This window comes from Tarenaya hassleriana, unplaced genomic scaffold, assembly GCF_000463585.1.
Source record: "Tarenaya hassleriana unplaced genomic scaffold, ASM46358v1 Cleome10, whole genome shotgun sequence".
In the NCBI taxonomy this organism is placed as follows: Eukaryota; Viridiplantae; Streptophyta; class Magnoliopsida; order Brassicales; family Cleomaceae; genus Tarenaya; species Tarenaya hassleriana.
Genome location: NW_010960188.1, coordinates 1,131,792 through 1,144,190, shown reverse-complemented (window position 1 = coordinate 1,144,190; position 12,399 = coordinate 1,131,792). Strand labels below are relative to the sequence as shown.

Sequence of the window (12,399 nt, the reverse complement as noted above, 5' to 3'; positions counted from 1 at the left end):
TTAAAATAAAACCCCTGAGCCTGACCATGTTATTTCCTGCCGGTAATGATGACAGCTTAGCGTTGATCTCATCGTAACTAAAGTCATCACGATTCATGAGATGTGACATAAGTGAGAGAGATATCAATGGCAACTATAATTATGAATCATATTTGTAGATCCATTGAGACAATAGTATATCATACATACATACATACATACATACATACATACATACACACACACAAAAATGTACTATTTCCAAGTGATCTTATACTCGGAGGAGTTCACGATTTTGTCCACGTAAACGTATTGTCTTATCAAATGCATGTCTGTGTGTGCGTATATATTATACATACACACATACGATATCATAAATTGTCATGATTAAGACCATTGATATTCCATGTATTGGATATAACTATACTACCATCATAAAATATCGTATGTGTGTGTATATATATATGTATAGCTACATGCTCTTCCATCTATATCAGTGTACAAAAAAAACTGTTTACACAAAGCTTTGTTGGATTAATACATTTGGCTCTCCCCTTTTTTGGACTCTCTCGAGTAACAAACGTTGACAAAAAAAGAAATGATTTTTTTTTTTATCTTAGATTATGGATAGGAGTTTTCTTGTTAGCCGCAGTGTAGTCCATATCCACCAATCCATCGCTCTCCACGCTTCCTCCGAATGATCGATTTTCTCCGCCCTTTTCCCTCGCTGCCTCTCGTTTCCCGTTTTTGAACGTTTCTCGCAAGTTTCGTGCTGAAAACCCGACATTAGGAAACCGTGAGTTATCGGACTCTGGTACATGTTTGCATATATATGAAACACGTATTCTACATGTCAATTGTGATGATGATGATGATGAATATGTATATACATGCGTATGCGTGAATGTTAGTAGTTGATGGCTTATTACATATTAAAAAAGAAAGAATATGGTTTATGGCTTACCTTTAGCAGGAGAATATATGAGGAGTACTAGAAGAAGAAGAACCACAAAAATGGATTTGAAGGAAACCCTAATTGCCATCTTTTGGGAACAGATTCTTTTTTCTTCTCTCTCTTTCTATCCTTTTTTGCTTTGGTATTTTTGTAATGAACTATATTCCCCCTTTTTGTGCATATATATATATATATATATATGAGAATGATAAATTTTGGGAGTTATTGAGAGACATATGGGTCTAGGTTCTGATGGATTTGACGTCGATGTCTCGCGACATGTTGGCCACGTAGTCAAATATGTTTGCTCCACTGAAATTGTTGCATGGTATGACAAATGTTCTTCAGTACTTTTTTTTCCTATAAGCATATATATCGAAGGATATGGAACATATATATATACACATGAAAGGTTATCTTACATGCATTTTTTTAGTTAATGTAATTGACACCTTTTAATTTTATAGCTATGTCAAAAAAATGAATTGGAATGAGCTTGAAAGGGTTCATGATTGGAACCGACACCATGAAGTAATAAAACTTAAACTTTGGTCTATTTGTTGTTGTTGTTGTATGTATTAATTATGGAGATCGGAGAGTGGTCCATGCATGCATGGCCATATGGAAATGGAGTGGTCCTTCAAGGAATGTGATTATAGTGTCACGTATGAGACCGTATGCACACATCAAACTTGACATAAATAAAGATAATTTGCGAAAGAAAATCGAATATGATTTCCAGTAACCATATAAGATTTAGGAGACGAGAAATGTAACCCCTCCATAATGTTTCGTGTGTTTACTATACATCCATGATAACAAACCAAATAGATAAACAGACATGTGCCCATATATACAATACATATGCATATGTATGTGTTGTAAAGAAGAAAAAAACATTGGACCACATGCATGGTATGGTGGAACATGTGTTGTAGACATTCAGCCATATGTACATATGTGGCTAAAAGGACACGTAATTTGTATAGTCACGTGTTTTGGGAATCGCGATGCATTGCCTTGTAGTCAACGGAATTACGAACACTTGAAGAAATTTCCATGTGAATGCAAATCTAATAATTATATTCCACACCGATCAGTACATATATATACACACATGAATATACATGTATATATTGCCAGGAAGAACATCACGTCGTGCAGCCAGAAACGAAGACAGGCTATAGACAAGAATCGGACGTAGAATGGCTTGGAAAGATACGAACTTGGTTCAGACAAAAAGCAAAGCAACCAAGACATGCAAGTAAATGTTCCAAAGCCGAGTGGTTCATCACGTGAAATTGTCGGAGGGCCGTCTATGTTTTTTTTAAAAGCAAAAAAAAAAAGATTTTTGTGGAGAAACTTCTCGGACTTTACATGAACGAATCAATCAACATCAAAGCATCAATCATACAAAAAAAAAATCAAATTTGCAGGGCAGACAACTTGGTGAGTGAGGGGCCATAAGAGCACATGCAAGGTTTTGGCCCTTTGAATTCAATCCATCTCTTCCCTCTCTGTTTCATCAAAGTTACCTCTTCTTTTTTGCATTAAATGTCGTCTGACCCACAAATCAAAAATGACAAATGGGTGAGAATTCTTCTTCTCCTGGGTTTCAGAATTCTATCAAATGGTAATATGATATCAAAGGATTCTCTCCAGTTGCTTGACAAGAAGAACCAGAGGTTAGACATCTATGAACTCAACTCACCATGTAAATTGTATTGCAGGTGTGACCAAATTCATCAGACAATATGATACACGAATTCACCGAGAGAGATCCTGACACGAGCTATCATCTGGGCGTGCTTCCAAGGAATTTCCAGAACCTGGGGAGGAATTCAGATGGTGATTACTTGCCTCGGCTAGGTTAAATTGCTGAAGGGTCCTTCGAACAGGGCTTGACAGGCCACTGGAGAATGAATTTGGTGGCGCAGCAGTTTGGTGTTGCGACTGATGAAACTCAAGCGTAGGTGATATCGGGTCCTCCTCTATCTCATATTGTAGCTCATTCTGCATCAGGTTCAATGAAAATTGGTCTGTAAACACAATTTTCAGACATGAGCATATGAGAGAGTGATTAAAGGATAGCAATAGGACAAGAGCAAAGGAAAGAACCTGCAAGTAAGCTATAATATCAACCGTTGAGGCCTTTGTTCCTTCTTCTTGCTGTCTCACAATCCATTGATGGAGTTTCTCCTGAGATATGACAAACGTATCGCGATTTGACTATTTGACACTTCAACTTCAAGCAAGCTCGTGAAAAAACCATGCAATAAGCAAAGGTAGTTCTATGGAATTCAACACCAGGATCAGCTAGGTCATCAAAAATTGCCACATGATTCCTCTAAGGTAGTGCAAGGGCAACTGAAACATGGGCACTGTGATCAAGACAGTCTTACTTTGTCCTCATTTCAGAAAACAAGGAGTAAGAGAAGAATAACTCTATTGAAGTCAGGAAAGCTAGTATACAAGGAAACCTCTTTCATTTTTTGCTCAATGATGACAATTCTGTAACTAAACTAGAGGAAAGATCACAACTTTAAGCAGCGAGACTGACCGCGGAGGAAGCCACAAGATGAATAACAAGAGCAGAGCATGTAGCTTGAGAGATAATTCGGACATTGTAATAGTCAATCGAACAGATTCAACACAGATAATGAAATACTGGAAAGTAGTTAAGACCCTTGCAGTGTCCAAAGTTTCAATTTTTTCTGAAGCAACACAGAAATCACAATCCATTTTGCATGAATTCTGTATAAAGCGCATCAATTTCTTCTATGATTCATTCCACGACTATCATCTTTCATGAACTCCAATCCCAGATTGCCCCAGACGAATCCGAAAACAGAATACCATCCTATGAATCGAGCTAGTCAGCAAATGTCCAAAACAGAACACACTTAGAAAAATCACAAGCATCAAAATTTATCGTTTCCCATCATTCTCCGATCATCCAATCATTCAGGCCCCGTTTCCAAATCGGAAATTACGAGACAAACTCATCATTCAAAACCGAATCCGAGACAAAAACCCATAAGGCATGAAAAAAACCAGTGGAGAACAAAGTCCAAACCAGAGCGCGGCGTTCACCGGCGAGGAACGAGAGGCGCTGATGGGACATGGCGTGTGTGTAAAGCTGAGAGAGCGAGTTGGCTGCGCCGCGAAAGGCGGAGTACATGGTACGGTCGATCTCGTCTAGCCGCGTAGCCTCCGATTTCCTCTTCTTCGCCATTGGAGTTGAATCAGAGCAAACCCTTGTTTTCTTCCCAGGGTTTTGATTCGTTTGCCGTCGCGCTTTTCCGATTCCGAATTTCTTCGGGGAAGTTTTCGGATGAGAAGAAAGGTAAAGGAAAGAAGGATTATTGGTGAGGGAAAAGAAGCTGGGGGGGCGCTCTACGGTTATTCTGCCACGTGGACTGTCACTTTGCATGTGGGTCCCAATATTTATATATCCGTTATATACTTTTTTGTACATTTTGGTCGTACAAATATATATAACTAAAACACGGAGTATATGGATACACTAATTGTGACCAAGACATTAAAAGAATAGACAACTAAAATTACTATCATTGATTGTACTAAAAATAGAAACACAATTTAAAGGTTATTCTTATTCCTAACAAGTTAAAAAAAAGGAACTTCATAAAAAAAATTACAGTTAAAAATAGCATCCAAAAAGACCAAAAAAAAAAGAACCGTAACATCTTCCTTTTTTTTTTTTACCTCTCCGAACCCTAAACTAAACATCTCTCCCTTTTTTTGGGTCGTCGTCTAAAGCCAAGATGGCCGGAGCAGGAGCCATGCTCGTGGCCAATGCAATGATATTGACGATTTTACCCCTAACCGGACTGGTCCAAGGCTTCGGCGTGAATTGGGGAAACATCGCATCGCATCCATTGAATCCGAACTTCGTGGTTGGGATGCTGAAAGACAACAACATCAACAAGGTTAAGCTTTTCGATGCAGATCCATGGACCATGGAGACATTGGCTGGGACCGGCATCGAGGTTATGGTCGGAATCCCTAACAACATGCTCGAAGACCTTGCCAAAGATTATGGCTATGCCGAGGATTGGGTTAAAGAGAACGTCACCAAATACATGCGCGATGGAGGCGTCAACATCAAGTACATATATACATATATATATGATCAAACCCACATGCATGCATGCACGTAAAATGAATTTGATTCCATGAGTTTTTGCGTTTCTGATGATTAGGTATGTTGCGGTCGGGAACGAGCCGTTCTTGTCGGCATACAACGGGTCGTTCCTGAAGACGACGTTCCCGGCGTTTAAGAACATCCACAAGGCTTTGAGAAAAGCCGGACATGGAGACAAGATGCAAGCCACGATCCCTCAGAACGCCGAGGTCTACCATTCAGATTCCGACAAGCCATCTGACGGAGATTTCAGAAGCGATGTGAAGGAGCTCATGCTCGATATCGTCAACTTCTTCAAGGATAACGGAAACCCTTTCACCGTCAACATCTACCCTTTCCTTAGTCTCTATCAGAACCAACATTTTCCGGTGGAGTTCGCTTTCTTCAATGGCAATGGTCAGGCTATCACTGACAAGGGCAGGACTTATGACAGCGTGTTTGATGCGAATTACGACACGCTTGTCTGGGCGCTGAAGAAGGCCGGAATTTCCAACATGAAGATCATCATCGGGGAGGCACGTATCGTATACCCATATACGTATATATACGTGCACAATGCAAGACATGTTTTTAACATTTTGAACATCAATTTGCGACATTTTGTAGGTCGGGTGGCCAACGGATGGTCACATATATGCGAGCCCGAGCTTAGCCGAGAAATTCTACTCGGGCCTCATGAAGAAACTCGCTAACGACGAAGGAACTCCGTTAAGACCTGGGAAATTAGACGTGTATCTCTTCGGCTTACTTGACGAGGACATGAAGAGTATTCTTCCTGGACCCTTTGAAAGACATTGGGGAATATTCAGGTAACTTGTTCACTAAGTAATTTAAGCCAATGAATTCGGACCGAAATTATATGCAAACTAATCCATTAGATTAGATTCGGCCTTACGTATATATCATATGCATTTTCATCAACAGGTATGATGGGCAACCCAAGTTTGTGTTAGATTTCACGGGGCAAGGCCGTAAGATCATGCCAGTGGGCGCGAAGGGAGTGGAATACATGGAAAAGCAATGGTGCGTCGTGAACAAAGAGACGATCAATCTAGACAACGTTGGTCCTGACCTAGATTACGCTTGTTACCACGGAGATTGTACGGCTCTCTTGTACGGATCCACGTGTAACAAGCTCGACAGCATCGGGAATATCTCGTACGCGTTCAACATGTACTTCCAGATGCAGAGCCAAGACGTTCGAGCTTGCGATTTCAGAGGGGCGGCTTCGATCGTGAAGACAAACGCTTCGGTCGGGACTTGTCTGTTTCCCGTGCAGATAGTGAGCGGAAGCGGCAAGCTTTTGAGCTTTGTGTACGCGAGATTCGCTGTTCTTGGACTTGTGTTCCTCGGCTTGCTCGCGTTCGCATGATAATTTCGGCCGACTTCGAATTATTAAATGTCGTTAATTACTTGATCGAACGTTTTGGTATTTAATCATATATGCATACTCGAAAAACGAACATTAAGGGGGGATTTATAGAATTAATTACTTGTTAATTTGTCCCAATTAGAAATGGACCGTTTTGGTATATTCATGTTTAATTAAAAAAATTCACGGTATATAGATTCTATACACGCAATAAAGAGGCGATAATGGATTTGAATTTTGAAATAGAAAAGTAAGCTTCTTTAATGCACGTTTTGTGTGCCAACTAATGGAAATAATGGCATCGGCATTAAATAGGGTTCGGTGAGAGTTTTAAATGCCAGTCTTAAAAAAACGCAGAATAATGCTCTTTTATCTCACTCGTCTTAATTTCACTTCTATTGAATTGGCTTGAACAGCAAATTGGTTTTTACATGCTTTTAATTAAAATTTTTAATTTATTTTTATCCGTAATCAACGAGTTCTCCTAATTTCGTGATATATATAACATTTATGTATATAACATTAGTACATAAAGGATGACCAATGAGATATCATCCGAAATACAAGATTATAATCTTTATCTCACCAACACATTCGGATTTAATGCGATTTTGATATTTAATTTATTTGGATGAAATAATGTTAACTTTATTTAATGCAATGTCGCAGATATCCTTCTCTTTCCGTTCTATTTCTCCTCATTATTCCTTCGCCCCCGAGAAGAGAGAGAGAGAGAGAGAGTCAACGATCTTTGAATCTCTTTTTTCTTCATTTACCTGTTCGAACTTTGCAATGAGACGAATTGTTAGAATCGTATTCGTCATGTTCATAACTGTGATCGTTGCACGTTCGAGTTGGATCGATGGGAGATTCACGAGAGATCAAGAGAACGATCACAAGCCGTCGACTGTACCCAAGATGTTCAGCAATCTCTACGGCTCGCCCGCCTTTCGGACAAAGACCGAATTCGAAGCTTTGGGACCGTTCGTTGACGAGAAGCGAAGAGTTCCCTCCGGTCCGAACCCATTGCACAACCGGTAGAGAGAGAGACGCCATATATATTTGGTTTCTTCACGAGTATGATGAGTTTACTTTCTTTTTCTTTTTTTATTCCCATTGTGTTCAAAGATCTTATTCCTCGTCTCTTTTTGTATCCATGTGAAATACTTCACCTCCTAAAGGAAAAATCCAAGTTTTGATCTTTTAGGGTTCACAATTGAAGGAGTTTTTGTTCTTTCAATATACGTGTATTTCTTTTTTTTTTTTTGAAACATACATGTGTGATTTTGAGAATTAATTGCACTTAAAATGAAATCAAAGTTTAAAAATATATAATAATTTGAAGGGTATTATATCAAAAATACATTTACTTTCCTATTTTGATTTCAATTCATACTATTTCCCAATTGTGACCATTGTGATCAGAATTGCAATTTGGTCACATGTCGGTCATAATAATCATAACGTTAAATTTTAAATTTTTTATCAAATGATTAATGAGATATATAAGGAATGAATATAGTGTAATCACCATAAATTTAATGGTATGACCAATATAATCAACATGTGATCAAATTGTAATTTTGGCCACTGTGATCACAGGATCACCATCTGAGAATGATATGTTTTGAAGTCAAAATTATAAATGGAGGGACACTCATCGGAGCTTTCCAAATCAGAATTATGTTTTCTATTTTGTGTGTGTGTATATAATCATATATACACACGGACTTTTTTCCAGCAACACGAAACATCAAATTTATTGATCTTATACGTATGTAGGAGAGTTTTTAGTACAACGACAGAAAGGAATTCCCTCAGGTTTCTCAGGATGTTACATTAATTGTTACAGTTATTAGGTTTTTAGATTTTTTATGCACAATTTAATTTACTTTTTTGTCATGTTATTTTTGAAGGTACATATATCACAAAACCACCGACATGTTTATAACTTTGTTTCAGTTTAACCCCACATATATATGTTAAGTAACCTATGAACACGTGATTGCCTTATTGATTAGCTATTAACATCAACGGTTATATATTCTTTTTTTTTTTTGTAAATTATATATTTAATTTTTAGAATCATATAATGGATAGATTTTCAAAAAAAAAAAAAGATAGAAATGATATCGAGTCCAACACAGAAAACAATTACGTACTAACCGTGAACCATTCGATATGATTTCCGACACATTTGATTGTATTATGGCTTCGTAATATTTTTATGCAATGTTACATTATTTTTACGAATTATTAATAATAGAAAGCGAATCGTTATCAAAATAATAATAATAATAGAAAGCGAATAAATTAGAAAGGCACGATGAAGCTTCGTCCGACCTTTCAAGAAGGAGACAGTTGACTCAAGGGGAGACCGTACGTATCTTTCCCCCATGGATATTCAACGACAATCCTTATCCCGCACGTGTACGGCCACGTTAAAGAGATTTCCCGTATACATACACAATACGTATGTACGAAAAAAATTAATCATGGACCATTATGATTAACACACACACACGCATATAAACACAATATATATATGTATATATGTGTGCGTGTGATTTCTGTAATGTAACTATACATACATTATCATGGAATGCACAAAACTAATAACCAGCCAAACTCATTAAAAAAGTAGCAGCAACGACGGACCATTAGGATAATAATTTATATCTTTGAATCTTTCATATTGGTTATTGGATCCATTCAAATTAGAAATAACTGCATGATTGACAAATACCAAACGCCGAAAAAATAATTATTAAAAAAATGAATGATCTGCTCACTAGACGACTTGTCAACGAGTCAACTCACAAAGGCGTCGAAGGTATCAAAACCTTCTTGCAAGTATAGATTAAAAAAACAACAACAAATACCCATGGCTGCTATAATTAGGGCCCGGTGATTTACTCGTTAAGATACGATAAAATAAAAGTTCAAACTTAAAATTATATGTATATATATACAAATTTATTATAAAATATCAAACTTAAATTCATATATATATATATATATATATTCAATTGATTACCTTTTCAAATGCAATACAGTATATATATATGATTATTTGTTGCCATTAAATATATGATTGGTTTCGTATAAGAAAAAAGAGGATAATTACTTTTCGAGTTTTTGTCAAAGAACGGCCTCTGCGTCCACCGCACCGAGGCAACATACATCTTCTAAATCTTTAACCGTTAGATTAAATGTACGGTCCCATCAACTGGTCATCTCAGCCGTACGTTTATCATCGTACGCTAAACATTGACGCAGAGGATAATGGCTCCATGACGGTCCGTCAAGGCTCAGCAATCAATTAATGACTTGTTTACTCCAAAAGTTGCCTCACAAAGCTAAGCGTTGAAATAATAATAAAGGGACAATTATATCGTTTGTGCTTACGTCAGAAACATGACGTCACCGTTCGTGACACGTGGCATGAGGCAGCTTCCTAGTATCTACCTAGAAATTGCAAGTGAGTAGTAAAATTAATAATATTATCTCTTTATTTTTTTGTTTATAAACAATTGAGCTTGTAAATAAATTATGGAATTAGTCTGTGTATATAAACAATAGAGCCTTTATCTCCCTTTCTTCCCCTCTCCACTCCCCAAATCCCTCTCAATAAAACTCCTTTTTCGGGCGTAAATGGAGGGTCCTCAAAACCCTAACCCTAATTTAATGGATCAGAACTTCGATCCGTTGATGGATAATTTCGATTTTTCTTACTTGATGTTCGATGACTGCGGATTGATGGACGAGAAGAGTTCGTCTCCGACAAGTATGGTGTCGTCGGAGACATTTGCCGGCGAGACCGGCGGATCCGGCGGCGCAACATCGAGTAAAAAGAAAGCCACGTAAGCATATAGCCGATCTATATATATATATGCACAAAGTATAGCTTAGGTTATTAAAAAAAACTAGTTAAATTTGATTTTTTTTTCTTGTTTGATTAACAGGAAGTGTAAAGAAGGTGAGACGACGAGTAAAAAGGAGGCGGTCCATAGAGTTGCATTCAGGACGAGATCCAAGATTGATGTGATGGACGATGGATACAAATGGAGGAAATACGGCAAGAAATCGGTCAAAAACAACTCTAACAAGAGGTAATTTAATCTATATATTGATTTGATTTTTTTTTTCTTATGGGTTTTGTTTTAAGAGATTAGTTAATGATTAACGAGTGCTAAGATAACCAATTTGTTAACTTTTTTTCTATAATAGCATCATGTGCTCATGATGATAATTCTATTGAATCATGCATCTAGTAATCATACTATATATTACAGCCACTAAGTAGATCCAGTGATTTCAATATTATGCAATGCATGATTATTATATTTCCTACCAACCCACTTGGAGATATCCGTTGCAGAGTGATTGAACTTCATGTCATGCGCATGTATGTGTGTATATATGCATGTGTATATATGTATATGCATAATGATTTCGTTCAAACTAAAAAGAAGCACGAGGAATAACTAGAGCATGATTATCTTGATGAATCTGAAAGACGAATCTTGGAAAAGAAAAAAAAAGCAGTTGGATCATCATCATCATCATTGATGAGACATATAATATTAAATATGCTGTACCTTTTATTTCATCCTCCTCTCTCTGGGCATGCAAAGCCGACCATATGCTATAGAGATTTCATTTGACCCATATACATTATAAAAGAAACAATTTGGCCATCTATCAATATATACACACACACATACACAATAAAGCCATCATATCATGCATCAAGTGATATCATTTTCATATCTATATATATGACATGTGCATATAAATATGTGATATATATATATATATAGGAATTACTACAAGTGTTCGAGTGGAGGTTGTCCGGTGAAGAAGAGGATAGAAAGGGACAACGAAGACTCGGATGTTGTAATAACCACATATGAAGGAGTGCACAATCACGAGAGCACTTGCAATGTCTATTTCACCGATATCAACGATGACTGGACCCAAAGGGCTGCTTCCATTTCATGGAACTCACCTCCTTAAAAATAAAATAAAATAAAAACACCATTAACAATGTACGGCTGCTTTTTGTATAATATTTTTATTCCGAAACAAAAAAAAAAACTCTCAATGATAGTTGCCCATATCGAATGTTTTGGTCATCGGCATTTTTAAATGTTCATAATTAACTTATTTATTGTCTAGTGAAGGCGTTATGTGTATATTTGTGTACGTATAGACCACGATTTGGACTTTGTCTCCCCACGCACATCATTTGGTTTGCCTGATTTTTGTAGCTGCACACATGTCCAATCAATGTTATTGAAACTATCAATCTATTAAACAAATTATATGATCTAATAAAATTTTAATATAGAATTGACCCTTTTACTCTTATGTTAGGCTAGTTTTTTTAGGTGTCAAGGGTTTAATGTTTAGAAATCGAAAATAATTAATTTTTGTAAATTTGATTATATTTTATTTATCTGCAAGATAGGATTTTAAACCAAACAAATCACAGAAATGAACTATTCAATACATACATTATATTTCAACCATTCGATATTTCTTGGTTTAATTGTCAATTATCAACGGATGCAATATTTTATTGGAAAGTTCTCAATAAATTATTCAAGCCACATAAAAACTTACTCTAGAGTGTGACAGTTTATGTTGCAGTTTATTTGTTTTTTTCTAGTGTATTTATTATCTTATTTTTTTCCTGTATTTCTGTTATTGAAATTTCATTTATCAATTTATGTGGTACTTGTCTTTCACACACTGAAATATCTTGATCAGTACGTAATGTGACTGCGTAAGTCAAAGGGTATACAAGCGAGAGAAGATAATGTTGGAAAAAATAAATAAAGATAATTATAGAATTAAACATAATCAATTATTGTTAATCATGTAGTTAAAAAAACCCGAACCAGGAATGCGTCGACAGTT

At 36.6% G+C, this 12,399-nt stretch overlaps 3 protein-coding genes and 1 long non-coding RNA gene across 5 annotated transcripts; 2 read left to right on the top strand and 2 right to left on the bottom strand.

Annotated features, from left to right (window-relative positions):
• Positions 1-419: 419 nt before the first annotated feature.
• LOC104799355 lies at positions 420-1,097 on the bottom strand. The gene is made up of 2 exons (XR_769562.1): positions 944-1,097; positions 420-751 (listed from the first exon to the last, which is right to left on the bottom strand). It is a non-coding gene; the product is annotated as an uncharacterized LOC104799355 (long non-coding RNA).
• A 1,200-nt stretch (positions 1,098-2,297) lies between these two features.
• LOC104799345 lies at positions 2,298-4,299 on the bottom strand. 2 transcript variants are annotated; one of them, XR_769561.2, is made up of 3 exons: positions 4,011-4,299; positions 2,646-3,133; positions 2,298-2,495 (listed from the first exon to the last, which is right to left on the bottom strand). XR_769561.2 is itself a non-coding variant. In XM_010521816.1 (3 exons), exons 1-3 carry the CDS (start codon positions 4,167-4,169, stop codon positions 2,702-2,704), a joined length of 486 nt encoding a protein of 161 aa, XP_010520118.1. In that variant the 5' UTR covers positions 4,170-4,299; the 3' UTR covers positions 2,515-2,701. The 2 variants fall into 2 exon arrangements, 1 of the variants encoding a protein (XP_010520118.1); XM_010521816.1 differs by lacking the exon at positions 2,298-2,495 and having other exon boundaries at positions 2,515-2,947; positions 3,053-3,133.
• A 359-nt stretch (positions 4,300-4,658) lies between these two features.
• On the top strand, positions 4,659-6,602 carry LOC104799336 (glucan endo-1,3-beta-glucosidase 8). The gene is made up of 4 exons (XM_010521800.1): positions 4,659-5,066; positions 5,161-5,617; positions 5,709-5,911; positions 6,027-6,602. Exons 1-4 carry the CDS (start codon positions 4,723-4,725, stop codon positions 6,472-6,474), a joined length of 1,452 nt encoding a protein of 483 aa, XP_010520102.1. The 5' UTR covers positions 4,659-4,722; the 3' UTR covers positions 6,475-6,602.
• A 3,432-nt stretch (positions 6,603-10,034) lies between these two features.
• On the top strand, positions 10,035-11,654 carry LOC104799329 (probable WRKY transcription factor 51). Its single transcript, XM_010521788.2, has 3 exons — positions 10,035-10,337; positions 10,440-10,586; positions 11,298-11,654. Exons 1-3 carry the CDS (start codon positions 10,129-10,131, stop codon positions 11,491-11,493), a joined length of 552 nt encoding a protein of 183 aa, XP_010520090.1. The 5' UTR covers positions 10,035-10,128; the 3' UTR covers positions 11,494-11,654.
• Positions 11,655-12,399: the final 745 nt, after the last annotated feature.